The 26106-nt window shown below is 52.3% G+C and overlaps 8 protein-coding genes across 8 annotated transcripts; 5 read left to right on the forward strand and 3 right to left on the reverse strand.

Annotated features, from left to right (window-relative positions):
* Nucleotides 1-476: 476 nt before the first annotated feature.
* On the forward strand, nucleotides 477-926 carry VTC1 (vacuolar transporter chaperone; the record flags this gene model as incomplete). The annotated part of the gene is made up of 2 exons (XM_049394151.1): nucleotides 477-510; nucleotides 565-926. The coding sequence occupies 2 exons, from the start codon at nucleotides 477-479 to the stop codon at nucleotides 924-926; spliced, it is 396 nt and encodes a 131-aa protein (XP_049259980.1).
* A 2758-nt stretch (nucleotides 927-3684) lies between these two features.
* On the forward strand, nucleotides 3685-4537 carry PSF2 (DNA replication protein psf2; the record flags this gene model as incomplete). Its single annotated transcript, XM_049394152.1, has 3 exons — nucleotides 3685-3798; nucleotides 3878-4377; nucleotides 4426-4537. The coding sequence occupies 3 exons, from the start codon at nucleotides 3685-3687 to the stop codon at nucleotides 4535-4537; spliced, it is 726 nt and encodes a 241-aa protein (XP_049259981.1).
* Nucleotides 4538-12632: 8095 nt separating this feature from the next.
* J4E88_000477 (uncharacterized protein) lies at nucleotides 12633-16210 on the forward strand (the record flags this gene model as incomplete). The annotated part of the gene is made up of 2 exons (XM_049394153.1): nucleotides 12633-13013; nucleotides 13076-16210. 2 exons carry the CDS (start codon nucleotides 12633-12635, stop codon nucleotides 16208-16210), a joined length of 3516 nt encoding a protein of 1171 aa, XP_049259982.1.
* Nucleotides 16211-16976: 766 nt separating this feature from the next.
* Nucleotides 16977-17423, forward strand: J4E88_000478 (uncharacterized protein; the record flags this gene model as incomplete). The annotated part of the gene is made up of 1 exon (XM_049394154.1): nucleotides 16977-17423. One exon carries the CDS (start codon nucleotides 16977-16979, stop codon nucleotides 17421-17423), a length of 447 nt encoding a protein of 148 aa, XP_049259983.1.
* A 324-nt stretch (nucleotides 17424-17747) lies between these two features.
* Nucleotides 17748-19023, reverse strand: J4E88_000479 (uncharacterized protein; the record flags this gene model as incomplete). The annotated part of the gene is made up of 3 exons (XM_049394155.1): nucleotides 17748-18206; nucleotides 18276-18730; nucleotides 18783-19023. 3 exons carry the CDS (start codon nucleotides 19021-19023, stop codon nucleotides 17748-17750), a joined length of 1155 nt encoding a protein of 384 aa, XP_049259984.1.
* Nucleotides 19024-20423: 1400 nt separating this feature from the next.
* J4E88_000480 (uncharacterized protein) lies at nucleotides 20424-22003 on the reverse strand (the record flags this gene model as incomplete). Its single annotated transcript, XM_049394156.1, has 5 exons — nucleotides 20424-20535; nucleotides 20582-21029; nucleotides 21094-21478; nucleotides 21535-21869; nucleotides 21919-22003. 5 exons carry the CDS (start codon nucleotides 22001-22003, stop codon nucleotides 20424-20426), a joined length of 1365 nt encoding a protein of 454 aa, XP_049259985.1.
* A 600-nt stretch (nucleotides 22004-22603) lies between these two features.
* On the forward strand, nucleotides 22604-23337 carry J4E88_000481 (uncharacterized protein; the record flags this gene model as incomplete). Its single annotated transcript, XM_049394157.1, has 2 exons — nucleotides 22604-23265; nucleotides 23310-23337. The coding sequence occupies 2 exons, from the start codon at nucleotides 22604-22606 to the stop codon at nucleotides 23335-23337; spliced, it is 690 nt and encodes a 229-aa protein (XP_049259986.1).
* A 1666-nt stretch (nucleotides 23338-25003) lies between these two features.
* Nucleotides 25004-25921, reverse strand: J4E88_000482 (uncharacterized protein; the record flags this gene model as incomplete). Its single annotated transcript, XM_049394158.1, has 1 exon — nucleotides 25004-25921. The coding sequence occupies one exon, from the start codon at nucleotides 25919-25921 to the stop codon at nucleotides 25004-25006; it is 918 nt and encodes a 305-aa protein (XP_049259987.1).
* Between the last annotated feature and the right edge of the window lie 185 nt (nucleotides 25922-26106).

Below are 26106 nucleotides of genomic sequence, written 5' to 3' on the forward strand. Positions count from 1 at the left end.
ATGTGTGTAGGGATTATTGATGTAGGGACGTGTTGACTTTTAAAGTATGTCGATGCCTAGGACGGTGATGCTGTGCAGTGAACAGTGTGAATGTCGTGTTTACTCCCAGGATCAGTGTTTGGCCACAGCTAGCGTCGGCGGCCGGAGTTGGACGTGGCACAGAGGGACCGGGCCATCCCCGCATGCAGCCTCACAGCCAATGAGCGTCGCCTGTGCGACGCTGTCACGTGGGCGTCATGATAGGCCGACGCAAGTCGCGAGTGCATGGGTTCCCATCGCGACCCGCAACATCGAGCTTTGACGGCACAGTGAAGCAGACTTCTTCTCGACAACTCTCTCCTGCCACCACTCTCTTCGTCTGAAGCTGCACCAAGCCTTGGATCAACCCGCGCCCGTCAATTGCCCATTCTACCTCGTCAGGAACACCATCGCAAAGCTCGCGTCGCAACTTCAGTGGGGCTGCTATCACCATCGTCATGTCTACCCAACCGCTTCTCCAGACTGCCCCGGGTGCGTCGCGTCCTTCTGCCCTCCCCAACTGCGCTTACTAACCCTCTTGTCTAGGCAAGCGCATCGCTCTCCCTACGCGCGTCGAGCCCAAAGTCTTTTTCGCAAACGAGCGCACCTTCCTTTCATGGCTCAACTTCACCGTCATCCTCGGCGGCCTCGCGATTGGCCTGCTCAACTTCGGCGACAAGATTGGCAAGATCTCCGCCGGCCTCTTCACTCTCGTTGCCATGATGGCTATGATCTACGCCCTCTTCACCTTCCACTGGCGCGCCAGGAGCATAAGACTTAGGGGCCAGGGCGGCTTCGATGACAGGCTGGGTCCCACCATTTTGACTATTGCTTTGTTTGCCGCCGTCATTGTCAACTTCGTGCTGAGATTGACAATGGGTAATGAGCAACATCATGGCAAGAACTAGAGGAAATGAAACAATGGGTGGATGCACTGTGGGCGCATCGGGTGGTATACATTCTACGTTTCTATGAAGCGCGAATGAGTATGCACAGTTCAAGAGGAAGGAGAGAGTGTGCAGAAAGAGGATGAGAACGGGCAGTCAAAAATCACATGGGCAACGAGAACCGACGAAGACCACATCGTTGGAGCGGTGGAAACGGCGTTTATTCTTGCGCGTGAACATGGTTATGTTATTTAAGAGTATTGTACAACCACGTAATGTCATGGACGTCGAAGTGAGGCGTTTATCATGTTTGCATAAGCTACTCGACCAAGTTCATGCTTGAACAGGTACTAACCATACAAACTCTATCATCAAAGCAGGGAAATTGCAAGTCGGGCTCACCTCTCTGATGACCAATAATGACTGTAGGATAGTCCTTGGAACAAGATGGCGATTTTATAAAGTTCGATACACATGGTTTAGATACAATTGAATTTAGTTCAGAGAAGGGAAGACCCCCATGGACCACGGGCGTATTATAAGGATGTATCTCTGTGATTGATCTCAACCGAGTACCATATTGAAAGAGCTGATACTGCCACAATAGCTTAGGTGCGTTCAAAGACCCAAGTTTACTCAAAATTAATCCAACTGCGGTGGTACTTGCTGAAGATGTGGATCTGTAGAGCCATCAAACATCGCTGAAATTCGACGTTCATCTCCCTACCAGATGAACCTCTGTGAGTTACCAGGCTCGCTAGCCCACGTAAACGTGCGGAATAGGAACGTGTATGAGACTGCTACGTTAATAGCGAGCTGCCAGACAGTCTCCAGGATCAGTCTGAGATCGTATCCGTTTCTCGAGTTCGTGGTTCGACCACACGGCACATAAAGCCGCCAGATGATCCACGGAAGGATGAAATAACGGGGCTCTACAAGAGGGGCAGTGACCACTGATAGAGCAGTCGTGGCTAGCCATATAATAACAAAGCTTATCTGGCAGGATTGGCGATCAGCTGTGTCTTTGGAAAGGTCGGTCTTGATCTTTCCTTCCGGTGCTTGCTCCACCATTCGTGAGACTGTCTTCGTTGGTGAGGCAAGCGCTTGAATCGTGGACCATGCACAGGCGTAGTATGCTGGAATCGCGAGGTATTTCAGTGCTGGATATAGTCGGAGCATCTTGAAGACGTAGAAAACATAGTGTCGGTTGTCGGCCAAGGTGTACGGGTGAATAATTGTGTTGAAGTGGACGGCAAGGAAGCTGCAGGCTAGGAAAAGCCCAGTTGTGAGCAGCGCTGGAAGCCCCAAGCTAAAGGCGATACGGTAGTCGTGACACACTGTCTGCAGACGCATGGGTAGAAAAGGGACAAGCGGTCCAACCAAAGACCCGACCACCAGTGGCGCTGAGAAGAATGCTATGTATGGCCAGATATACAGCATCTGAGGAAGATGGATGGTAGCTGTGTGGGCCGATTTGTCCCCTCTTCATGTCAGCAGTTTGTCAACGTGGAGGCCCAGGGTTACGCTTACCAAGGACAACACTCCCGTTCCAGGCTACAAAGCCAGCGAACAAGACTAAGAGGATGATATAAGGCGAAGCAACCTTGAGCACGAGCAAAGGTTTCCGTAAGGCTGCAACGACCAAGGACAACACAAACACGACAACATCTAGCAGACTATCAGCAACTACTTTAGTAGGGTCCCACAGCGAATCATACCTTGGAGCCCCGCATCTTGAACGGAGCAGTCGTGAACTCTACCGTCTTTCCAGGCGGTCTGTATGACCAACATAGGGTCTGTTTTATCTGACGTCGTCGAAGGTGCGTCTTTCTTGAGCGCATCGGCAACGGCGAGCCCAGCGGGGAATACAGCCACCCAGAAGATATTAGTCTGTCGGAACAGAAGTGCAAAGAAACCAAATGACACCGCGCTGGAATATCTCTTGACAGTTGGAGTCGATTCCGAATTCGCCAGATACGCATAAAATGCCAGTAAAACGGCCAAAGTCGACCACACATCTGTGTAGTACAATGCCGAGAAGAAGAAAAGAGGAGGAAACAGCGCGACATTGAGAGCGGAATGAACATCAACCATGTAGGTGGAGTCTTGCACGTCATGGTTCGGCCCTTCTTTCTCTGCATTCTCAGACAAGCTTCTGCTTGGGTTATCACGCGTTCGAAGTATACGCAGGATACCATAGCTAAGAACCAATATGACACAAAGGGCTTGGGCGTTCACGAGTCGCAAAGAGCCTATTTCACAGCCTAACAGCGGCTTGTGTAATTTGGAGACCAAGTATCTTTGGTGTTACATTAGTTATGTTCAGTAAGTTGTTATCAGAGGCAGTCGTACAGGCCAGGTGGAGTTGTGATCTTTGGGTCCCATGAGTAGTCGCCTTTACAGTATTTTTGGGCCTGGGGAACATGAAAGTACTCATCCTGGTATTCTGTTAGTGTTGGAACGCTTCTTTAGTGTCAATACTTGCCAGGTAGGGGTTCGGGACTTCGTGCATCACTTCGCCATACCATGTGGCCATAAGCCAGACAATGAACGCTATAGCGCTGGGGAAAGCCCACATCTGAAGCAGAGGTGCCATCAGCCTGCTCTAGTCAATTGACTGATTAGCTAGAGGGGTAGTGGTGTTGACACACAGCAATGGACATTTTGGATGACACGGGTAATCCAGATCAAGCTAGCGCACCGCGGCCCGGGCGCGTCTTCGATGTTCGATTCCAAGAGTTAAACAACCACTCGAAGTCGCGAAACCACGCGTCGCAACATGGCATTGCCTCTTCCACCGGGGCTGACGCCCCCAGAAATAGCGTTCCTATGCGAAATGGAGCTCGTAACTGTCATACCGCGACAAAGACTTGAGGGACTGGAGCTTCTCGGTGTATGTCTGCCCCTCCAACACCCCGCCATGATTACTTGTATACTCGCACTGTATGAATTGAGATGCTGATGAATTATAGGGACCCATAAAACCCCTCGTTCCTCCGCACCGAACAGACATCCCTCTGTGGCTAGCCCTACTCCTCAAGCGCCAGCGCCGCGCCAACATACTTCCACCGCCATGGCTGAACACACACTCTCTAAACGCCATTCTCGAGCACGAGATCGAATACGCAGAAACGTTCTCCCCACCGCCTCGACTGCCGCCACAGCCCTCAAATAACACGATTCCTACCTCTCCACCCTTCCTGCTCAATTCGACGGCAGGAGGATCGGCAGACGCTCTACCATACCACTGGCTCGAGTTGGGTGAAATGCTGCTCGAGACAGCCTCAGACGACTTTGAAGAACCGGACAATGTACGGAAACTGCTGCGAGGTCTGAGGGAAGTGCGCATGGCCAAGCTCAGAAGCGGTGTAGACGTACTAGATGCGGGCGGTGGATTCAAGATGAACGGTGTAGGAGGTATGGAGGTAGGAGAGGGTAGGACATTCATTACCGGTGTCATTGATGGACTGAGGTACGTACTAGGCGGAAGTGGTGAGCGGTTAGTGTTAACAGTCAGCAGGAAGATCGCAGCTTCACGAGAGCAGCAACGAAAAGATCGGGACAGAGAAGACCTGGAGAACGGTTACTCTGGTACAGCCGACTATGATGACGACGAAATGGATATGCAGTGAGCTCGCCCACGCGCTGAAGTGACACTATCTTTCGCATCAGCTTTCGACTGGAGCAATTGTTGCACCGGAAGAAGATCGAGCCATCGGCCATGCGCTATCAGCAGCCACGCTCATCATCGACCTCGTCCACGTCCTCTCGCGACAACATGGGGTTGTCCCCACAACATGTACAATTCGATGACAATCCGAATTCGACCAAGCGTAGTACACTATTATTGTCAATACGCGTTCATCCGGTCAGTCCGGATGTAATCGGCATGGTAGAGAGGATTACAGCATCTAGAAATTCTGCCGAGGTTGAGGGATTTGAAATTCATTCCACGGCCATATACGCCGTTAGACCCGGGACCACGAATCTGCGAGAACCACGCTTGGAGTTGACACTTGGAGGGAGCATGGGTTCTCAGATTGGCGTCGCTTTTGCCGATGTCTCGTTCAAGATGCCATTGCAAGGCATTGCACTAGCTGAAATATGGAGATGGAGGGATGTGATATTTCCAAAACGAGACTGTCACAGTACAATGCATTCACCAACTCGGCAATGTTGACTGACGTGTTCGATTCGGAGACATCCATTGCACACTACGAAGACGATCATCTATACCAAATAGAAATTGTTGTACATCCGAGGTGTCGCGAACGTAACCATAACACGCCATTCTCCAGCCGCGATCCACATCGTTCACCTGACTTCTGTTGCCCCATGTAAATCGGCCACAAGTTCCGCTGTGTAATCCCCAGGGACCCTTCACATTCAAGGGACAAAACACGCTGATATGCAAGTCATGACAGCGCGATACTGCCCATGGCGCCGAGCCTAGAACAAGGAGCAACCTTGAAGAAGGCCCGTCAAGGCCGTTCCTCGGCCCGCGAGCGACGTTGCGTGACAGGACCGCAGGCAATATCCCAAGAAGAGGGTTGCGATAACATGAGTGAACGCCTCGATGCGAAGGGGTCCTGTCAGCATGCGCGTCATCATAGCCTGTGCGAAGCGCCGTCTGCATGGCCATTCTACGGCCTCATCGGATGAGGTCAGTAGAGACGATTGGAGCCGCGCCGGAGCCGCACAATCTCACCCAGACCGAGTCTCGACTGCAGATACCAAGGTGTGCATGCTCGATGAAAATTTCAGCAATACTTGGGCTGAGAGGCTCATGTTGATGGGCCCGTGTCGTGGAGGGCGGCAATGCGCGTGACGGGGTCGATCACTGCCCACGGCGCACAAGCAACTGATTCATGTACTTCCGGTGGTAGGTAGCAAGTGATAGGGAGCAGCAGTCTAGACACCGCGCAACACTTCGGCGGAGGTACACTGTTGTGCGCATGTCAGAAAAAGGTCGCGATGTTGCATTGCGAATGCGTGTTGCGTCACGCATTCTTACGAGTTGTCAACTATGAAACGTTAGCTTAACAACCGCAATTAAAAACCAAGATGACTGAAGAATGATCCCAGGCACTCTCTACCCATCCCCATTTGTCCGGACAAGCCGACACGTGGTGAAGACATGGATGCAGCCTTCTGTCCTCGCCTGGCCTTGCTTACGCTCTCCGCGCATATACCCTGGCGGTCCTATTTCTCCACTTTGCTAAACACTATACCGCAACACCGCAGTGAGGCTGGTAAGCTGATGAGAATAGTCACAGCCAAGTGTCTCTTCTCGTCATGCGGTCCATGTACCCGTAGCAGATCGTAAACTCTGCATCCTTCCAATAGATACAAGAAGCAAATATGACGAAAACGTTATGCGCGTTGTGCGTGACAAAGCACGCAACGCCTGATCAGGCTTGACGCATGAAAACTGCGTGTACGTGAGTCGCGGCTATGCGCAAGGCAATGGCATAACTGACCAGGGTCGTGAGTCGTGTGGAGACGGAATAAAGAAGTATGATACGAAACCAAAATCTGGGTAGACTACGGACAGGTGAGGAAGATGAGAAGGAAAAAGGAAGGTAGGTTTCGTGTATGCAATGAGCTGTAACGGGCGACGTTGTAGCGAAGACAGTACATACTTTGCACACTAGCATCTTGTTAGTATTGTCCGAAGTACCAAGATCTGTTTGATCCGACCTACAGTAGTGTCTCGAGGATCCGATATAGAGAACTTAATTGTAGTCGCCAAGTCGGAATCGTGAAGCGGTCACGATGGCGAAAATAGTCCGCCGCCTGGCGCGATAGTTAGATTCCTTGGAGCAACGTTCTGTGATTAATGTGACAATGGCGCGCATCGCATCGCAACGCATGACGAGAAGCAAATCGATCCCGATGGACGTTTGTGATCGAAACGTGGTCGAGAACTGCGAACTGCGCTGCCGCCCTTTCCGAAGTGGTGTTGCACCTTGAATCGTTTTTTTCTGTGTCGTGTCGCAAGAAGACATTGCTTCTGATGCCAAAAGCAGCAAACTCCGCATGAAACCGACATCTGGAAGCGGTGCTGTCGTTCCTCGCGACAGGAAAAGCAACCCGATACCGTTTATCTGGAGGTACGTTGGTTTCTTTTCCCTTCGCATAGCCACGTGCGCACGTTACATCTCGTGTCGGACCCTCCCGAGGCTCTTTCTCAAGCCAGAACCAACATTCCCCCACAACCACCAACAATGCTCACTGCAGATCCCACATACGCAATACCTTCCGCTTGACCACTGCAATAGCTTACCAGGGTGTTAATAGCAGTCTTCAACACCTCTGTACCATCTTACTTGTTCCAGTAACGGAATCTGAAGAAAGAAGAACGTGAGACAGGGCTCACACGCCTCAAGTATGATCTGACGCCAGCTTTCCCTACACATTGTGAAATGAACATGCGGATACCTTGCGCGGTTCACGAAGAGGCGAGATTGGAAGCGGGTTTGTACATGGAGAGACCGACAGGGATGTGGATTTTATTCCGCGAATGGGGATGAAGCGGATACTGAGACGATAGCTCTGGTCTGTGGATTGTACGGGAACTCGTGTTTGCGCAATCTTGTCCGATGAAGTATCTCAGAATGACAATTGCCTGCGCATGCAGATGTAGCTGTAACGTATGAGTGTTTCTGCTGTGTAGTAATTGGGTTTGGAGATGCGTGTGATGCCATCAGCCTGCAAATTGCATTAGTATGAAATCCTTGAGTAAAATGACGTTTTACGCATGGTGTTTGTAGTTGCATGTAGGAAACCTTGCAGCCGCGTGTACGGGAATGCAGGTACAAGCAGCCTCACAGTATGGGTCTGACCTGCATACTTGCACGACGCTGTGTGCTGCAGCATTGCGCTGTGGCGTCCAGCCGCCTGCAAGAGTAGGTCAGGGGTCTCCCGAGCTCGTTGTATCGCGTCGCAGCCACAGCCATTTTTCCTGACGTAGATGAGGCGTCTTCGAGGCCTAGGGGAGATGAAGCGGAGGACCGATGACTACGCCGCAGGCAGAAATTTATCGTGGCGGGCGGAGCTGAGATCCTGCAGGAACCAAGGGGTCGTTCCTTCAAGATATTAGAGGAACATGCAACGTCAAGGTGCTCTGATGAGTTTCTCCAAGTACTCCAATTCAATCAAGAAAGCGACTTTTGGGAACGCTCTCAAACGCGGGAAACGATACCCACGGCTCTTCTACCTTGGGTAACAGGTATGCTGAACGTCTACAACGTCAGGTGTCGGATTGACTGTTTGGCCGATCTTTGAGCGCGCCCTACGCAACCTTGGTGACAGGGGGCATGAGCCGAGCGCGCGTGGAATCGGAAGACGTGATGAGACGCATGCGTACATGGCAACCGAGAGGGATGCGCAAACTGGGTGAGGCTGACAGTGGGCGCATCGTACTCGCTATTGCTTGGCATCCTGAATTCCCATCCGCTGGTAAGTTCCCTGGTGGTATTTCAGGCACTTGGCGTCGCCTCACGCCGCAGAGTCATGTGTAATTGATGTTACATACACCTAACTACTTTGCACGAGATGGCCAGATAAGCGGATTTGAGCGCAACAAGACGCCGTTGGTAGTCGCTTAGTGGCTGTCTTACGCCGCCAGCCGTAGGCATGAGCAGTACCATAAAAGATATGTTCGTTGGTAAACCGGTACCGATCGATCGCTCGTTTGTGCAGACGGGGCAACGGTCATATCGATCGCTCGTCTGAATGTGATTCGGAGCTGTGCCACCTCGTGTCCATGTAAACCACGCCGCAGAGGCGCATTCAACATTATTCACATGACGTCCGCAGTCCTTCCAAAGGGATATTAACAACCGAGCCTCGGTAATGCTGCATCGGAGTGATGTCCGTTCTGCAATGGATCCACCATGCGTACCGCGATCCTGGGTCGGTGTTGCACTTCGCATGTGGCTTGTGGTCCGGGCTTGGAGGCTGAGAAAGGGTTTGCGGCACAGCTGTGAGGCCCGTGGCAGAGAAACAGTTCACTTCCATGAATGGACAGCAACGTGTAATGTCGATGTTGTCGGCCATCCTACGAGAGAGCAAGCAGGTTCGCCATGACGTCGTATCAATACTAACACGTCGGGCTCGTTGTGCTGGTTCCTGCATGGCGCAGTGCAGAGTCGGCGATTTGTCTGCCGGCAGCTAACGCATTCCCGCGGTCGGGAGGTTGGTAAGTTTGGTGACAAAGCTACAGCCCTTAGCTTCCTAGGCGGGAGCTGTTCAGTGGCATGTTTATGATGAAAATCCGAGTGAGAGAAGGGCCGAGTTGTTGAGTAGTTCCGAGAGCGAACTACGCCGGGGCATCAAAACGATGAAACACCTCTCTGCGCCGTCTGCACGCTACCACCATGAAATAGGATTTCGAAATTGTTTACACAAAAAAACCGCGCCTGTACCAAGATCCACTCGTACTTGAGGGTGAGATGAAGTGAGATGAATGGCCTGCGATGTCGATCTCTCGACCTAGACTTCTCTTTGGGTCTCGTGCGACAATGGGAGATTTCGAGAATGACGATCAACAAAGCTGCACCGTGTGTTGAGATAGCCCAAAGGCTAAGCACGATCGAGTTCTCAATAACGTATCTTGACTCACACCCTCACGGCTGGCTTCCGTCTGCTGTCACCGCGTATCCTCCAAACTCGGCCAGGGTCCGTCGCGCACGGGAGTGTCGTGAACCGAATGACGGCGTTCTCGTTGTTGGCACTGTCCTTGGGAACGTCTACTAATAACTTGCCTGGCTAAAGGGGGTTGGCGGTATGTTACCTTCCGCCGCTTTCAATAGTCGCCCCGCCAGTGCTAGTCTCACACCTTCTTTTGTTGTGAGAACAAGTTAGCAGTGGCGTCTGTCTGTTACTTTGCCCCCATTGTATGCCGTGCACTTGCGCATACGATGGTATTATCATACTGCATTGTTAAAGAGTGTTGTCAGCCGCGACGATTTGGAGTTTGATATTGGAAAAACAAACTACCCGCGTTTGTACCGCGGAAGGATAGTTCACAGCCCGCTTGCAGCTGCTTTAGGAAGGAAAGGGTGTAGATCAAAGTCTCTTTCAGCATGAAAGTCGAAGAGCCAGCCGCTTTTGAGCATATCAACAGGGGTGGAGAATTCGAGTGTGGATTTTCACGAAGGGATCGGCGTCGGGATTGGGCGCATCTTCACTTTGACGATGCGGAGATGCTTGAAGAGACTCACAGAGTGTCTGGCCGGGTCTAGCCGTAGTAGGTTGCTGGACAGGACAGTCGCTCAACAGTGGGGAGTGGGGGTTTAGACTAAGCCTGGGACAAGCGGCCGGCCAGGGCGTTCAAGGGCGTACACTAGAGTTCTAGGAGAATATAGCAGTCTTGGAAGACATCTTCTCTTGACGGCCATTCGAAGCGGTGCTGCGCAGATTGATGGAAATGCACTGTTGAAACAGTCCTTTGAGGATGCACACCGTGTAGAAGTCGAGGTCCACACGCTGTCCGTCAGCAGGCTCAGACGTGGTCGTGGAATGCTCGTCGTCAAGTAGGAGTCGCTTAATTGCTGCATCCCAGCAAAGTATATTGTTGTTGACCAAGGTCCCATTGGCAATGGGAAGCGTGAACTGATGGTATATGTGACGATGCTTAAGACGTTGAAGGTAACAAGAGCAGGGATATGTCTAGGCAGTTCAATGCTCTGCAAACCGGCATGTGATACTCGGTAGGGATGCTGTCGTCAGGTCGGCGTTCATAACTGCAGGATGCGCAGAATCGTCACAGTTGCAGATCCATTGCTGCAAGTGGGGGTAGGGCGGGAGGTCGCCTCGATCCCACAACAGCCGGGCAAGAGGCCCATATCGAAGATGACGTTTACGTCGGGCGGGCATCATTGCATGGCCCTTCGCTTCTCGTGTGGTTGATTATGCTCAGTACGGTAGACGGATGGCAAACGGGATAGGCCCGAATCGATTTTTGCGGCGTCCCGACCGTTCGGGGGATTCAGACGGAGGCTTGCAGTGGTGCAGGCGTACGAAGAGCAATGTCGAGATATTCACGCATGTGGCCAATGGGACGGACTGCGGAGGATGCAGAAGAAAATTGGGCTAGGTTGATTCAACTTGATTGGGAGCAAGGCACTTGAGCCGGGGAAGATGAGCCGGCGGAAGTTGCCAAGCCGAGTTAGAGGCGGCGCACGCAGAGGGCTGATCTTTGCCGTATGCAGGTCTCGAGTCTGCGACCGGGGAGAAGGTTCGCGGTGGGTCGACAAGCCTGATGCTGCAGGTCCTGGCTCGCGTCCGCGCGCGTCCGCGTGCTTTGCGGGTACTGTATGTTGTTATGCTTTGATTGCACCCAGCGTGCGTATGAGGGCTGCGGCTTTGCTGCTTGTTCGCGGCGCCAAACAGTAGCGTAGGGGAAGACTTTGCCAGCCTATGAGCAGGCAGCGGCGATGGCGAGAGGCAATGGCGACGACAGCCAGTTCCTGTGCCCGTCGTCGTGCCGTGGGCGGATCGGCTGGGTGAATGCAGGCAATGCACGGTATCTCAACATGACGAGCGGGCAGGGGAGAAATGCCGGGGACAGGCGCTGGCTTGGCTGGCCTGCACGGTCGCTGGTCTCGCCGCCGCCGCGATTAAGGATGCCTGCGGGCTATAGTCGAGGTTGGGAGCAAGCCGCATCCCACACGCACCAACGCTCCGTTAGCCCTGGCCCAACATCCCTGCATCGCCTGACAGAAGGCCCCTGTCCTGTTCACACGAAGCTTTTCTCGAGTAGGCGGGCGGTAGGATCCTCCATCGGGATGTGATAATAACAGCTCCAGCCGGCCACTGTGGAGAAGGGCAATGTTCCTGTCGTTCGACTGCATCTCGGTCGCCTATCCCCAACCCACCTGACCTGCTGGCAGCGCGTCTGTTTTCCTTTTGGTCGCTCTTTCCTTCGCTTGGGCCGCGACTTCCTCACGAACCGTTGGAAGCAACCCCACGCTCCCCTGCAGTGGCAGGCACGACCCTTGTGCGCCTCTAGGTCTTCGCTGCTCTGCTATTGCCATTACAACACTGGCCCATCCCCCAGCCGCAGCCCCTCCTTCCAGTTAGCTCCAGCGTCTTCACTCTCAAACATCTGCACACTTTCACGAGAGACAGACCGTGTCTGAGCTTCGCCTTGCTACGGTCTTTGTGTAACGGAAACGACGCCCGTCCCAGCTTTCGCCGCAACCACCTCGACGACAGGCCCATCCGCCGGCCTCGCATCCACATCGGGTCATCTGTCACCTGCTTCACACTTCAGCGCTAGCTATCGTCACGTCGGGTATGTCAGTCTCCGTTTGTCGCGTGGGAGTTGCCTCAGCACAGTATTAACTTGCAAACAGCCGAGCAAAGCAATCGGTATACGCCAGGACTCCAGAACGTCAAGTATTGCGCCACGCCAATTGACTCTCGTTTTGTATCATCTGCCAAATGCTGCCCAATTAGCGTACTATCGACGGAGCATTCTACTCTAGCATCTCACCCACCTTTCGTTCTTCCACCATGGCGTCCTTTCCTGAGCAAGAAGAGATGGATAAGCGGTCGAGCGCACTAGTGGCGCCACTGAACATTCACAAATCGTCACCAGGAAGATCGCGCTCGCGGGCTTTTGGCCACACTCGCCAATCCTCATCAAGGGGAACACATTCCAGTCGGTCGCAGTCGCAAATATCGCCACCTCTGACCCCGAAGACTTCAAGTGAAGCCATGGCTCTGCAACAGCAACAACATCCGCAACCTGTATTCCACAACTACCTCCGTGCGTTCTATCATTACAGCCCGAGTACGACAGTGTCGTCCTCAACCGACGAGTCGTCCATCACCGTCGCCATCAATCAAGGCGATGTAATCCTCGTCCACTCTGTTCATCCCAATGGCTGGGCCGATGGAACACTATTAGCGTCAGGGGCCCGCGGATGGCTGCCCACCAACTACTGCGAACCCTATGACAATCCCATCATACGGAATCTTCTGACCGCGTTAACATATTTGTGGGATTTGGTCCGCGATGGAGAGAATGGCGATCTCGGTGCCTTCTCGAGACAAGACTATGTCAAGGGCATGATTGTTGGCGTCCGCCTCTTCCTCGTAAGTGAAGCTTGTGGACGAGTATAGATTGTGTTTGTGTCCCGATTACTGACTCCGAACAGGAACGGACTGAGTGCCTGCAGAAGGATTCACGCCTCATCCTCACACACGTAAGTCTACGGCGCATGCGGAAAGCTCTCTTAGGAGATCTTTCCACACTCGTCAAGACGGCCAAGACCTTGCAAGAAGCCCTGCAGTCGAACGAGCTGCAGGTGCCCGTTTTCGAACACATGGACGAGCTTGTGTTCAAATCATTCAAGTTGGTGACTCGGGCCGTGCGTTTCCTTGACATCTGGACGACGGACGCAGTGGCGCTGTCACTCTTCGAGCTTGGCGACGCCAGTAGTCATCGACCACTCACCCCGCCGTCCGACTCGGTCGATGCTGCTGTGGAACCACGAGCAATATCAGCCCCCTCGGGCGAGAACAGGCTTTCGGCGAACGAATGCGACTCTCCGGTTACGCAAGGTGCACCATCAGTGCACGACGACTGGTACACCACCACTGCTCAGCCGCAGAGAAACCTGAACCGCCTATCAGTCGCCTTTTCGCTGCCCTCGGAGACAGATTCACTTCAATCACCAATACTCCCCTCCCATTCCTCAGTGCAGTCGAAACGTATCTCCATGACACATCGCTTGTCGTACACCGGTAAATCAGCAAGTGCGCGCAAAGGAAACCTAGCCACCGAGAGGCTAAACGCCGCGCACGACGCTTTCCTGGGCTACATCGGCTCCTTTATTGGGTTGCACCTGCAATCACGGTCTTCGGAAGAACTTGCTCAGATTACCCAGCACTCTGTGATTGCGTGCCGCCAACTTCTCAAAGTTGTTGAGGAAGTATGGGAACGAGACTCGCGACGATCCGAACAACTGGCAGAAGCACGAGACACCATGTACACCCGTTTGACGGAACTAGTGCAAGCGACCAAGGACATGTTCATCAACGCCGATACCGACGTTGAAGAGGTGGTGGCGCCTGAAGCAGGGAAGCAGATCGTGGCTGCCGCTACAAGCTGTGTGCGTTCTGCTGGTGATTGCGTCACCAAGGCTAGGGTTGTGATCGAAAGGATTGGCGATTTCGAGTTCGAAGCCGAACCTGCTGGTCTCGGGATCTCAGAAACGATCTTTCAAGAACCCGACGCAGACAACCAGGAGTCCACAGCTAGGTCCGCATCGCCCAAGCCTACAGACACCGTCCTGGAGACCAACAAGCCACTACCCGCTACGCCAGTTGAGGAACGCGAAATGCCTCCACCACTAGTCATCTCAGAGTCAAAGCCACTACCCGAGGTGCCGCAACCATCACCACTCGAAACCAACAGGCTTAGCCTTCAGCCTTCGTCCCAGGCCGTAATAGTCGAGAGCCCAACCGCAGTGTCGTTCAGATCGTCCCGGTCATCATTACCTCCTCTCAATGCGGTGCCTACTCCGGTTCTGGCTCCACCTCATGCGTCTGATTCCGCCGATAGTCCCTTGAGCACGACACAGGAAAGTTTTGCCGGTTCGACCAAAACTGACAGCGTCTACGTTTCAGTAAACGATGGGAGCAGCACCTACTTCAGTGCACAAGGCGATTCTGCAAGCATTCTCTCTCACACGTCCACACGTGCCACTACCCCGGATCATTCGCCCACGAAGAAGGAGAGTTGTCAAACCTTGATCAGCAGCTTTGGCAGCTCCTCTGAGCTCCGATCTCTAGCAAGCGAAGATGTCGCTGCTGGCGAAGAGCACTTATTGGAGACCACCTATGTCCATGAATTGATCTACAACAAAGAGGGCCAAATCTCTGGTGGTTCCCTCCCAGCGCTTGTAGAACAGCTGACTACCTTCGAATCTACCCCAGATGTCGTCTTCGTCAACGCGTTTTATTTGACGTTCCGCCTCTTTACCACGCCACTCGACCTCGCGCAATGCCTGATCGACCGTTTTGATTACATCGGTAACAGCCAGACCGTGGGTGTGCCGGTACGTCTTCGTGTCTACAATGTCTTCAAGGGTTGGCTGGAAAGCCATTGGTGTGGCGAGAGCGACGCTGTTGCTCTAGGCGTCATCCTCGCGTTCGCCACCGGAAAGCTTAGGGCTGCTATGCCTGCTGCTGGCAAAAGACTTGCGGAGCTTACTTCCAAGGTAACGGAAGTAAGGGCTGGTGCTCTTGTACCTCGATTGGTATCGTCGCTCAGTCAGACAGGTGCTTCAAACCCTGCGTTCACTCTTGCGGATAGCAATGTGCCGTCCCCAATTGTGACTAAGAGCCAACTCAACGCTCTGCGAGGTAGCAAAGAGGGCAGGACGCAATGCAGCATCTTGGACTTCGATCCTTTGGAACTTGCCAGACAATTCACCATTATCGAGTCCAGGCTCTTCTGTGCCATCCAACCCGAAGAACTTCTTGCCCTGGAATGGACCAAGAAGAAGAATTCGAAGGCTCGCAACGTCAAAGCAATGTCGACGCTTTCGACCGACCTGGCAAACCTAGTTGCCGACACCATCCTGCAGCTCGAGGACGCAAAGAAGCGTGCTGTTGTTATCAAGCAGTGGGTCAAAGTTGCGGCAAAATGCCTGGAGCTTAACAATTACGACTCGTTGATGGCCATCATCTGCTCGCTCAATTCATCCATGGTCATGCGTCTCAAACGTACATGGGAAATTGTGTCCACGAAAACGAAGGCTCGCCTAGATGAACTGAAGGCAATTACCGACGTAGGACGTAACTATGCTGTGCTCCGACAGCGTCTGCAAAACCATGTCGCGCCATGCATTCCATTCGTCGGTATCTACCTTACCGATCTTACGTTTATCGACGTCGGCAATGGCACCACACGACAGCTCCCCGGAGATTCCGGTTCTGACAGCGTCTCCGTCATCAACTTCGACAAACACATGAAGACAGCTAAGATCATCGGCCAGCTCCAATCATTCCAAGTTCCTTACCGACTGGCTGCCATACCAGAAATGCAGGACTGGATGGAGAGCCAAATCCAGCGAATGCACGCAAGCGACCAGGCCAACGTGCAAAGCTACTACCGCCGATCGCTGCTTCTTGAGCCTCGTGAAGCTCAACACTCTACGAGAGGCTCGCCCTCCATCGACAACAGTGCACAAAGCACATTCTCAGCAGAGAGCCGAACCAATTCGAAAGACAAGTTCGAGTTCCTCAACTTCAATTTCTCGACCGCGAACCTCAAGGGTTCATAGACATGTGTACTGCGCTTCATTGCGCCTTTCTTCATCGACCGCCTCTGGATGGCGCCTGATCACCGACATACCCTAATGTTTGCGTTTACACTGCATCTATTCTTGTCCTTTATGTCACGGACACTTACGATACCAATGCCCGAGTTCCTTTTGTTTGTTCTATACCACTTCAGCGATTTCTTTTCCGGGTGGGCTCATTTGTATTCTGCATACTCTGCAAAGACAGATCACAGGTATCTGCGCAACATTTCATACTTTTTGCATACCCATTGGGGCTTTTGGGAGCCTGTATCAATCAGGTCTTTGGCGTTAGGAAGAGGAAAGAAGTCGCTATTACAGCAAACGGTGTGTTGCTGCGATTAGCGGTTAAAAGCATTACACGATGGGCACTGGAAGACAAAATACGTTCTTTCGTACCCATAGAACCATGTACTGAGCCGTCTACCGGACTGCAGCTCTCTGAATCAAAGAAATTCTCAAACCAACTACCATCTATTCGCATTGTGACAGCACCTTATACAAGAAGAAAATTAAAAGACATCTAATATAAAAGGCAGTGTGTATGATTGTCGTGTGATAGAGCTAGAATACATCGTGGCAGATCATGATGGCAGCTGCTTCAGGGTGGGATTTCCATGTGGGGTTAAAGCTAGCGATTGCAGCGACCCCTCCACCCTCATTCCATCCGCCATCGCGTCGCATAACTGCCCCGATATCCTCTCTTCTCCCCACGTCTATACCAATCCACGCCATACTGCGCACGCCGATGACCACGATGACCACCCAAGACCTTTTGATCGACGTCCGCTCCCCAGCCGAGTTCTCGACCGGCTACCTTACCACCGACATCGCACCCACCGTAAACATTGAATACCAGGTCATCGATCAACTACCCGAAATCTACGCAGCGAAAGGCATAAATGTGGGAAAAGACGATCGAATTACGCTGTATTGTCGGAGTGGAAGACGCTCGGGTATTGCGCTGGGAAGGCTAAGGGAGATGGGGTTCAAGAGCGTGAGGGATATCGGAGGCTTCGACGAGGCCAGAAAGGTGTTGGATCGCGAACAGGTCCAAAGGCAGTTGGATTCCGAGCTAGCGAAGAGCATGGTACATACCGCTAAAGACGCAGGGAGTGGTGAGGATCCGAAGAAGCACGTTAGGGTTAAGAGCTTTGGCGCGTTGGTCGATGGATTGAAGGCACTCGAGGATTGAGAGGCTCAAGTTCAAATGATGCGATTGGCTATGCAGGCATATGCGAGACATGCGCTCCTGTCAATCCTCACCGCTGAGCTTTCTGTCAATCAATACGCAGCGCATCGACACGAGGAAGACCGGAGTCCAGGAGACAATGGTAATGGGACAATTTTGTTTAGTGGTACACATATACAGGTGAATAATCTTCCTCAAACGAGTGGATGAAGTTGGTTTCCCCCAGTTCAAAACTCTAGCACACTTCGGAATGCCATTGCTAACCCCCAGCTTAGTCCTGCAAGCACCGTGTCTCCACGCTTCAATCTTTCCTGGAACTACTCTGGTCTATTTAGTACTTCCCGATGGAATGGCACCGGTAGGCATGGCGGTGCCAGAAGGCATAGCGCCAGAAGGAGGAGCACCACCCGGGCCACCACCCATACCACCAGAGTTCTCGTTCTCGACGCCACCTTCGTCAGTCCAGTACGCCGCTGGGGTGATATTGTAAGCACTGGCAGAGTCCATGCCAAATGCCAGCCAACCAAAAAGACCCTCGGAAATGTCGTTGCCGAGCATGACATACTCTACGAAGGGGTCAACATCTGCAGCTTCTTCCGCAAGAATAGAATCGTCGGCATTTGAGGTGATTTCTTGTTCATTGCTGGCGTACGGCTCTACTGTATCCGCGAGTGTGATGAGATCCTGGTCGAAGAACATCTGGCCCACGTGTGTGATGTGGCCGCCTGAGAGGGTCGAGTTGGCGTTTACGGTCGCGTTGAGTCTAGACATGACGTGAATGTGCGTCTACAACATTATCTCGAGTTAGTCCCTGTTTACTCAGAAGAATGGTGGTAGAAACATGTGAGCACTTACAGCACGTCCAGTGTAGTGCCCTGGGAAAACAGTTTGAAACGAAACGACGCCATTCTCGTCACTCTGCTGGATGCCCCGCAACGCCGTGTTCTGCAAGTTCGACTCGTCGTCCTCGCCGACTCCGTTGCCCTGCGCTACGACACCGGAGTATACACCAGTAGCGTTGCAGTGCCACATCTCAAGGAAAGCCTGAGGAACAGGCTCGCACGTGTTCACGTCGATGATCTGGATGTCCAGTGTCATGGGGATGCCCTCTTGATCTTCGGTAACATCCTCACGCACGAGTTCACCTTCGACCCAGTAAGGGCCTTGGGTCACCTCGGGTGTAAGGACGCAGGAGTTGTTTCCTGTAAAGAGGGTGGCGGGATCAGTATCGGCGGTAATGCCAGTCATGTTTGACTTGTGATCAGTGGCGAGGACGGTATCGAGGTCGCGGACCCGAAGGTACGGTTTATCTGTGCGACATATCAGTATCCAGCCATCAGCTTACTCTGGGAGGGAGTGTACCTTGAGCGATAGCCCGCTTGGCTCGAAGCTTCTCCACCATGGCACTGCGACGAGCGTGCATAGCGATATCATTACCACGCACCTTCAGTGAATCAGCACAGTGGGCAAGAGACCGCTTGTTGTTCGCGAGGTAGGCTCTTCGCTCAGCAGCTTCCTGGGCATGCTCTGCGGCGCTCTGGCCTGGGTGAGCTAGAGAGCTCTGAGCAAGGAGGGCGACGCTGAGAAGAGCTGTGAGCTTCATGATGAGAAGATGCTTGTTGGGTCGAGAGTGCAAAGAGAAGTGGTGATGATGATGAAGGCTTGCACGACTCTCGACCAGGAGCTTTATATCTATCGTTTGGATGTCTCGATGTTAAGTCCGGATCGCGATGTAGACAGGGGAAACGAAACAGAGGCATGGTACTCAACCCCTACCCTTGCTCTACGCCTTAGGCCCACTGTCCTGCATGTTTCTCTTCTACCTGTACGAGTCGTCACAAGCATACGCAAGACATTGTATTGTTTCGTAGTGTAGTCAGTCTTGGCGAGACCATGAACTCGAAGCTTGTCTGGAAGTAGGCGGGTTGCTATACACGTTTAGGCCCCCCGCTGAAAGCTTCGTCTGTGTTGGTCGGCTTTGTTGTTGGACTACGCACTGTATGGTTGGTGGTAATGTTGCGACATATCTTCCTTATTGATGTGAGAATCTATGCATTTACATGCATCTATGCTCTCTGAGAGTTTCTCACTGTCGGGCAACTTTGTGTGGTCTGTCTGTTCTTTGAACTTTCGATACCTAGGTACCTCTCCCAGCCTCTCAATCTCCACAATCGGCATCTTCATACCGAGTGTCAACGTCAGTCTTCGACCCTGGAACGGGATTCTTTGCTAAACTCAGTCCATTTCCATTGCGTGGTTCCTGATTGGAGGCTTACGTGGCTGTCTGTGTTATACTGGGAAGGGCTGTAATGTCTAGAGTGGGTACGCAAGCGCGAGGCTAAACGATTTTGAGAGGCGATGGGTCCCAAAACTTGCAGTCTAGTTCACAAAGCTCATTGACATGCTTCTAGATTGGTTGCGCTACTATTGACGTGCCTTACGTATGTGCGGGTCAAGAACCGCTAGCTTCCTCCGAAGAAGACGCGTAGACATGTCTTGGCAAACGCTTCCATCCCAGCTTCAGCACACTTTGAATGCACGCGCGCATCCGGAGTATTTCTTATCCATATTGTGAGATTACTATGGCCAATGGGAGGTTTCGCGATTACGCAGGTGATGGTTTGGATCCACGGCATGTTCCAGGAACGACGCTTGGTGAAGTCTGTGGGTGCTTGCGTAAGTATGCTAGGAGGCTTGGGTGCGGGACGAAGACGCGAATAAACAGCTAAGCGTTTCGAATTGGTGCTTGTCGTGTGTACTTAGAGCTTGGGGACGTATGGTATGACGGAAGGGCGGGTTTGCTACATGGATTTGAAGCGAGTTACGAACGTCAACACAACGACCCTGCGTTACGTCAATAGACTTGCGGGTGATTTCTGTTTGTTTTTGCAAGAGTAGTATTGATGTGCTTGAGATGTTATTACCGACGCATCTTGCCGTGACTGTTCTGTGCACCACTGTACAGCTGGTTCACATCTTTGTAGACTGTGGACTTCCCATCTATCATTCGAGATGCAGCTCGCCTTCGCGCTCGGCATAGGGATAATACTTCTGTGTTTCGGTCCATAACGTTTCTTCGTCCATCTGGCTTGCATCCAGGCCTGCAATGATGTCCCTGAACATCTGTTAGCCCCATCTTTCCAATCGTCAATGCGACTTACTTGTCTTCAGCCAATACTTCGAAGCCCGGTACACAGTCAATGAGCGCGTACATAACATAGCTTCCGATGAAAGACCATGAAAATCCGACGAGAGCCTCCACAACCTGAATACCGAGCTGGCGTACGTTCCCATCGAAGAATACTCCACCAACAATTTCTGTGACTCCATCATACCCAGCGACTTCTTTCCGAGCAAAGCAGCCTGTCGATATCGTTGCTAAAATGCCACCAAGGCAATGTGTCGCAAAGGTGTCGCCGTGATCAACCCATCTCCAGCGCCGAGCGAAGTCGCTAAACTTGATGCGAAGCGCTTGACGACAAAACAGTGCACCAAGTATCCCGAAGAAGAAGGCTGTCGGTAGATCGATGAAACCTGCCGAAGGTGTGATCATGATGAGTCCAGAGATGGCGCCCATGAAGCATGAGTCTAGACTCCAGCGCCCAACTTCTGCAGAGGTAGAGGTACGAAGTCAGTACATGTCTCACATGCATTCCGTACAGCCAGGACTTACCGACATATGTGTAGAGCATCCACGTGAGCGCGCCACTGGCAGCACAGAGGTTCGTGACACACAAGGCCATCACTGACTTGAAGTTGAACGCTAGAGTGGTGCCAGCGTCAAAAGCGAGCCATGAGCCCCAGATGCTAATCATAGCGAGAAGTTGGCAAAGAGAATTGACCGGCCGGTGGATGACCAGATGCGCTGGTGTACGGGTCGAGGACTTGCGCGAGCGGAACAAAGGGTATGAAAGGTATACGGAAATCGCCGTTGCTGTTGCTCCGGAATTGATGTGTACGGGAGTACCACCCGCGAAATCTAGAACGCCTAGGTCCATAAGGAAACCTCCACCCCAGACCATGTGAGCTAATGGGTTGTATATGAATGTAGACCAAAGCTATCATTCGTCAGTCAAGCTCACAGGTATGCCGTCGTTCTACGGGTAGGACTCACGAATATGAATGGTATCAACGGCAGTATTCTCCCTCTCTCGCACGCGCCGCCAACCGCAATGGCACAAACTGTGGCCTGAAATACTAATTGAAAGAAGCTGAAGAGCACTGCTGGAATGGTACCAACAGGCTCTGCTAGCACATTTCTGTGAAAAGCGTACTTGAAATCTCCAAAGATAGCTCCTCCTTCTCCGTATGTCAAGGTGTATCCAATGAGGAACCATTGTATCGAGCAGACGATCACTGCTAGGATAGCTGGCATAACTGCTGCCAGAGAATTGGAGCGTGTTGTGTAACCTGAATAAGCTATGCCTACAGCTGGGATGATACCCCAGCCTTGACACGGTTGGTTAATGTAGTGAATAGTCGTGAAAGATATACATACAGAAGACCGAACAGACAAGCACGAAGAGTGTATCAGTCCGGTCGCAAGCTTCCCAGGCCTGTAGGACCTCGGTAGGCAAGCCCATGGTGGAGGTTCTTCCTAGAAATTCGGTATCAAGGTCAATAATCCTGGTATAACAGTATAGACAGAGATGCAGGTAGTGAGTACGAGGCTCTGCAGCGGGGAAGACGTGGGCAAGGGTTGAAGCTGCAGCAAGTACAAGCAAGCCACCTCGGCTGAGCGTATCCTGTTCCCGGTGTCCGCTTTCTTTCCCTTCCCAAGTGCCCAGCATTGAGGCGCTTGATAGGCAGTGTGTGCAGACGCCATTGGCTTAACTAGGAGATCGTGTCGATCGCTGCGCGACGATAAGATAAGGAAGGCTCCCCATGGTCGTTAACAGGAAGGCCGGGTGAAAGGCGCATTAGCCGAAGCCATGTTTAGCACTACTTTCTGCTGCTCGTGACTTTGTGATATGCTTTTGCGGCGCTTCATACGCGAACATGGTAATTTAACAATTCGATGGAGTGCCGGCACCAGATGTCGATGAAGTGTCACAAAGGCCTCGATCGCAGACCGGGGGCGGCACTTTCCCACATTCGGTAACGCTAATGCCGTTTTGAGCCTACGCAGAGGCCTATCCAATGTTCACGAACTGTGACCACGGTTCCTGATCAGCGCGCCAAAAATGTCGGATAGCGAAGAGAACGATTTTTTCGGTGTCAGTCAGGACCTCGTTCCCCCCGCGCCTATCAAACCTGCGGGCGCTTCCGAGATAGATTTTGACGGCCTACTGTCACCCCCACTCAAACTACATGAGGACCTGAAAAACGGCTGCGGCGGTCAACTATGGCCGGCCGGTATGGTACTAAGCAAATACATGCTGCGGAAACATCGAGAGGATGTCGCAGGTAAAGAGATAGTCGAACTTGGTGCCGGAGGCGGGCTCGTCGGGTTGGCGGTCGCGATAGGATGCAAAGTCGACACCACATTACATATCACGGATCAAGAGCCGATGTTCGAACTCATGAAGCGCAACATCACGCTGAACGCTCTGCAGTCTCGTGTCAGCGCTTCAATATACGACTGGGGAGAGCCGACGCCATCACAGCTACCAGCACACCCGGACATCATCCTGGCAGCGGATTGTGTATATTTCGAGCCTGCTTTTCCGTTGCTGCAAAAGACCCTACAAGACTTGATCGGCGACAAGACTGTGTGCTATTTCTGCTTCAAGAGGAGGAGACGGGCAGATCTGACGTTCATGAAGACGGCGCGAAAGATGTTCCACGTGCAGGAGGTGGACGATGATCCTGATAAGGAGGTGTACTCGAGGGAAAAGCTGTTCCTGTAAGTGTAGAAACTATGTGATGAGCCACAGCTGACGCATGCAGTTATCGCATAACGAAGAAGACTAGTTGATGGAAGGACAAGATTGTGGTGGACTAGCATCTGAATAGATGGTTGGCTGCAAGTCACGACGTTCAGTGCAGGTCCATGGGTAGAGTGTCGCGAACCCTGGTAGCCCCTTCTGATAGCCAAATTCCCGATTTGTCCCTTCTTATATTATCTGTCCAAGACATCCGTTGTCGAGAAGGATACCATTCATATTTATTCAACCATGTCGCACTGCTGCATGCGCGCTTTGGATTTGCCCGATGAAACTCGACCCACTCCGGACCCTTATGGATACCTCCGGTCACTTCCCGATGTTTCTACAAGTCTTGATATTGCTCGCCATCGGCCTGCACTGGCATTTATCAACAGCATAACGCCCACAAATGCTACTTGCGAAGACATACATCCGTTATTCCAGCAAGCGCAGTGGGTGAACTTAAGCTGCGAGACCTACCTGCAGCTACTACCTGCTCTGAAAGTTGCTACGCAGCTTACTAGGCAAGCATCCTCCCTGTCTTTCCACAACCATGTCCTTCATGGGGAACTCAAGTATCTTAAGGAGAAGCGAAGGTATTATCTTGCTCCATCGGCATATGAGGCAACTCAAACAGCTCACCTGATGACGACTGAAACGCTTGACATCACCCTGCCGAGATATCTAAGGCTCGAGTTTGATGAACTTGACGAGGACGGGTTCCAATTCGATGCCATGACATATTTCGGCGAAGGCGCGAGTGTTTCCGAGATTGTATACTGTCCACGGATCCAGCTCCATACTCATCACCTCTACGCACTCCGTCACGTTATCAATCATGGGTCTCTATACGATCAAGAGGCGATTTTCCTGAGAATCGCTATCGCTCTTTGCCACGAACTTGCCCATGCCGTCTGGCATCATCGCAGCAGCATCGAGAATTCATCTTCGTAAGTCGATCTTTGAACATGTTCATTGCGAGTTGCCACTAACATATTTGTAGACCCACGACTACCCATGGCGACCCTCTTTACCAGTTGACTGACACCGATCCCGAACTAGGGAATGCTTGGGAGCGTTATACCTTCGGCGGCAACATCTGGACTATCGACTATCCGGGCAAGATTACTACGTATTACTACCAGTTGGATGCAACAACTGGTCGCAGCGATTATGATACGCGCATTATCGTACCACGCTGGTGGATACACATGTTCTTCCTCCAGCCGATATGGACCTACTTCAGTCGACTACATCATGAGGGGCTATTGCGACTACCGACTGAGCTCGAAAGCGGGTGCGCATTCCGGAAGCATTCACCAGAATCGAGCATGGACTGGACCATGTACATTCATGGCGCGAAGCAGGTGCCAGCTTGCATGATGACGCGTGCGGTGCCATACTTATTATGGAACCTTCTGAGGCCTGCTCTAGAACGCCTAGAGAATCGTAATAAATCTAAAGACGGATGGAGACGTTCAAGCGAATCGGAACGAAATCGAGAAGAATATGAGGAGATGTGCAGGTCGCTAGTAGATCAATCGGCGGCACCTCATACAATGTCGGAACCAGACGTGTCTCTTTCACAGCCTACATTACAGTACAAACGGTAGATCAATGAATGTAGCGTTCACGTTGGCCTCGAAATTCTCTGCGCATATGATTAATCTTCATACTGATTTCTTCGCCGGGATAGATAGCGATTACACCACTAGCTCAAGCGCTCTCTTTAGTTTTACGTGGATGCGACTCGTGCCGGCTCTCGAAAAACTTGGCCGTAATCCCGATCATGGCGATAACAGCAGAAACCGCGAGAAAGTTGACAATCATGTTGCCCTTTTCCCACTCCTCCTCTACCTTGATGTTCCTACGCAGCTTTTTCCGCCTAGCCCAAATATGCTCGTTCACGTTGTCCTGCGTTTCCTTGTGCCTGACGTTGTCAAAGTGTGGAACTTGATTCCCTTGTTTCTGCTGACCAGGGCCAAATCCACCCCATTCGCCGTAGGATTCTTGACCAGCTTGATTGGATGCCTCCCCACCTTCCTGTGCGTTGGAATATGCGTATTCGGCTCGCTTTGCGCCATGACGTCCATAGCCGCCGGCCTTGTAGAAAGAGGGTGGTGGCCCTCGGAAGGTACTGCGCTTCTTGTTCAGCCCGCTGGCCGGCCTTGAGCCATATGCAGCGGAACTGTAACTCCCTTGCGGATATTCACTCCCGCTCGCTCCCCAGCGTGATTGTCTTTGCGAGTGCTCTAGTTGTGCATCGTATTGCGCGCGCTTCTCTGGTACAGAGAGAATGTGGTATGCTTCGCTTATTGCGACGAAACGTGTGGAAGCTTCGGGGTCGTTGCGGTTATGGTCCGGGTGGTTTTTCTTCGAGAGCGTGTAGAATTGGCGCTTGATCTCAGAAGCAGACGCCGTCGAAGTGAGGTGTAGCGTCTCGTAATGATTGACTAGGGCGTCCGCGCAGCGTGGGGCCGTAGCATGGAAATGCGAGACTTGTATGCGCCGCGGAAGAGCAGGACCCGTGCGACGGAGACATGAGTGACAGATGTATGGCGAGGATATGCGCGACAACCGAGAATTCGACGTTCGAGCGATTGATCGCAGTAGGCTAGATGGGCGGGGTGGCATTGCCCATTACCAGTATCCGGAGGTGAGGGTGCCCATGCAGAAACATGAGTCTGGGTGAATGTTCGGCGCGCATGGAGGACGTCATCGCCAAGCTCCCGAGGCTAAGACAAGCATGGCCTAGCTTCAGAACCCAGTCAGTGGGCGACGCTCCACCGGCGTCAGTTAGCGGGGCGTTTCGAGACGCT

Source organism: Alternaria novae-zelandiae (assembly GCF_023758075.1).
Source record: "Alternaria novae-zelandiae strain BMP 2774 chromosome Unknown scaffold_1, whole genome shotgun sequence".
Lineage (NCBI taxonomy): Eukaryota > Fungi > Ascomycota > Dothideomycetes > Pleosporales > Pleosporaceae > Alternaria > Alternaria novae-zelandiae.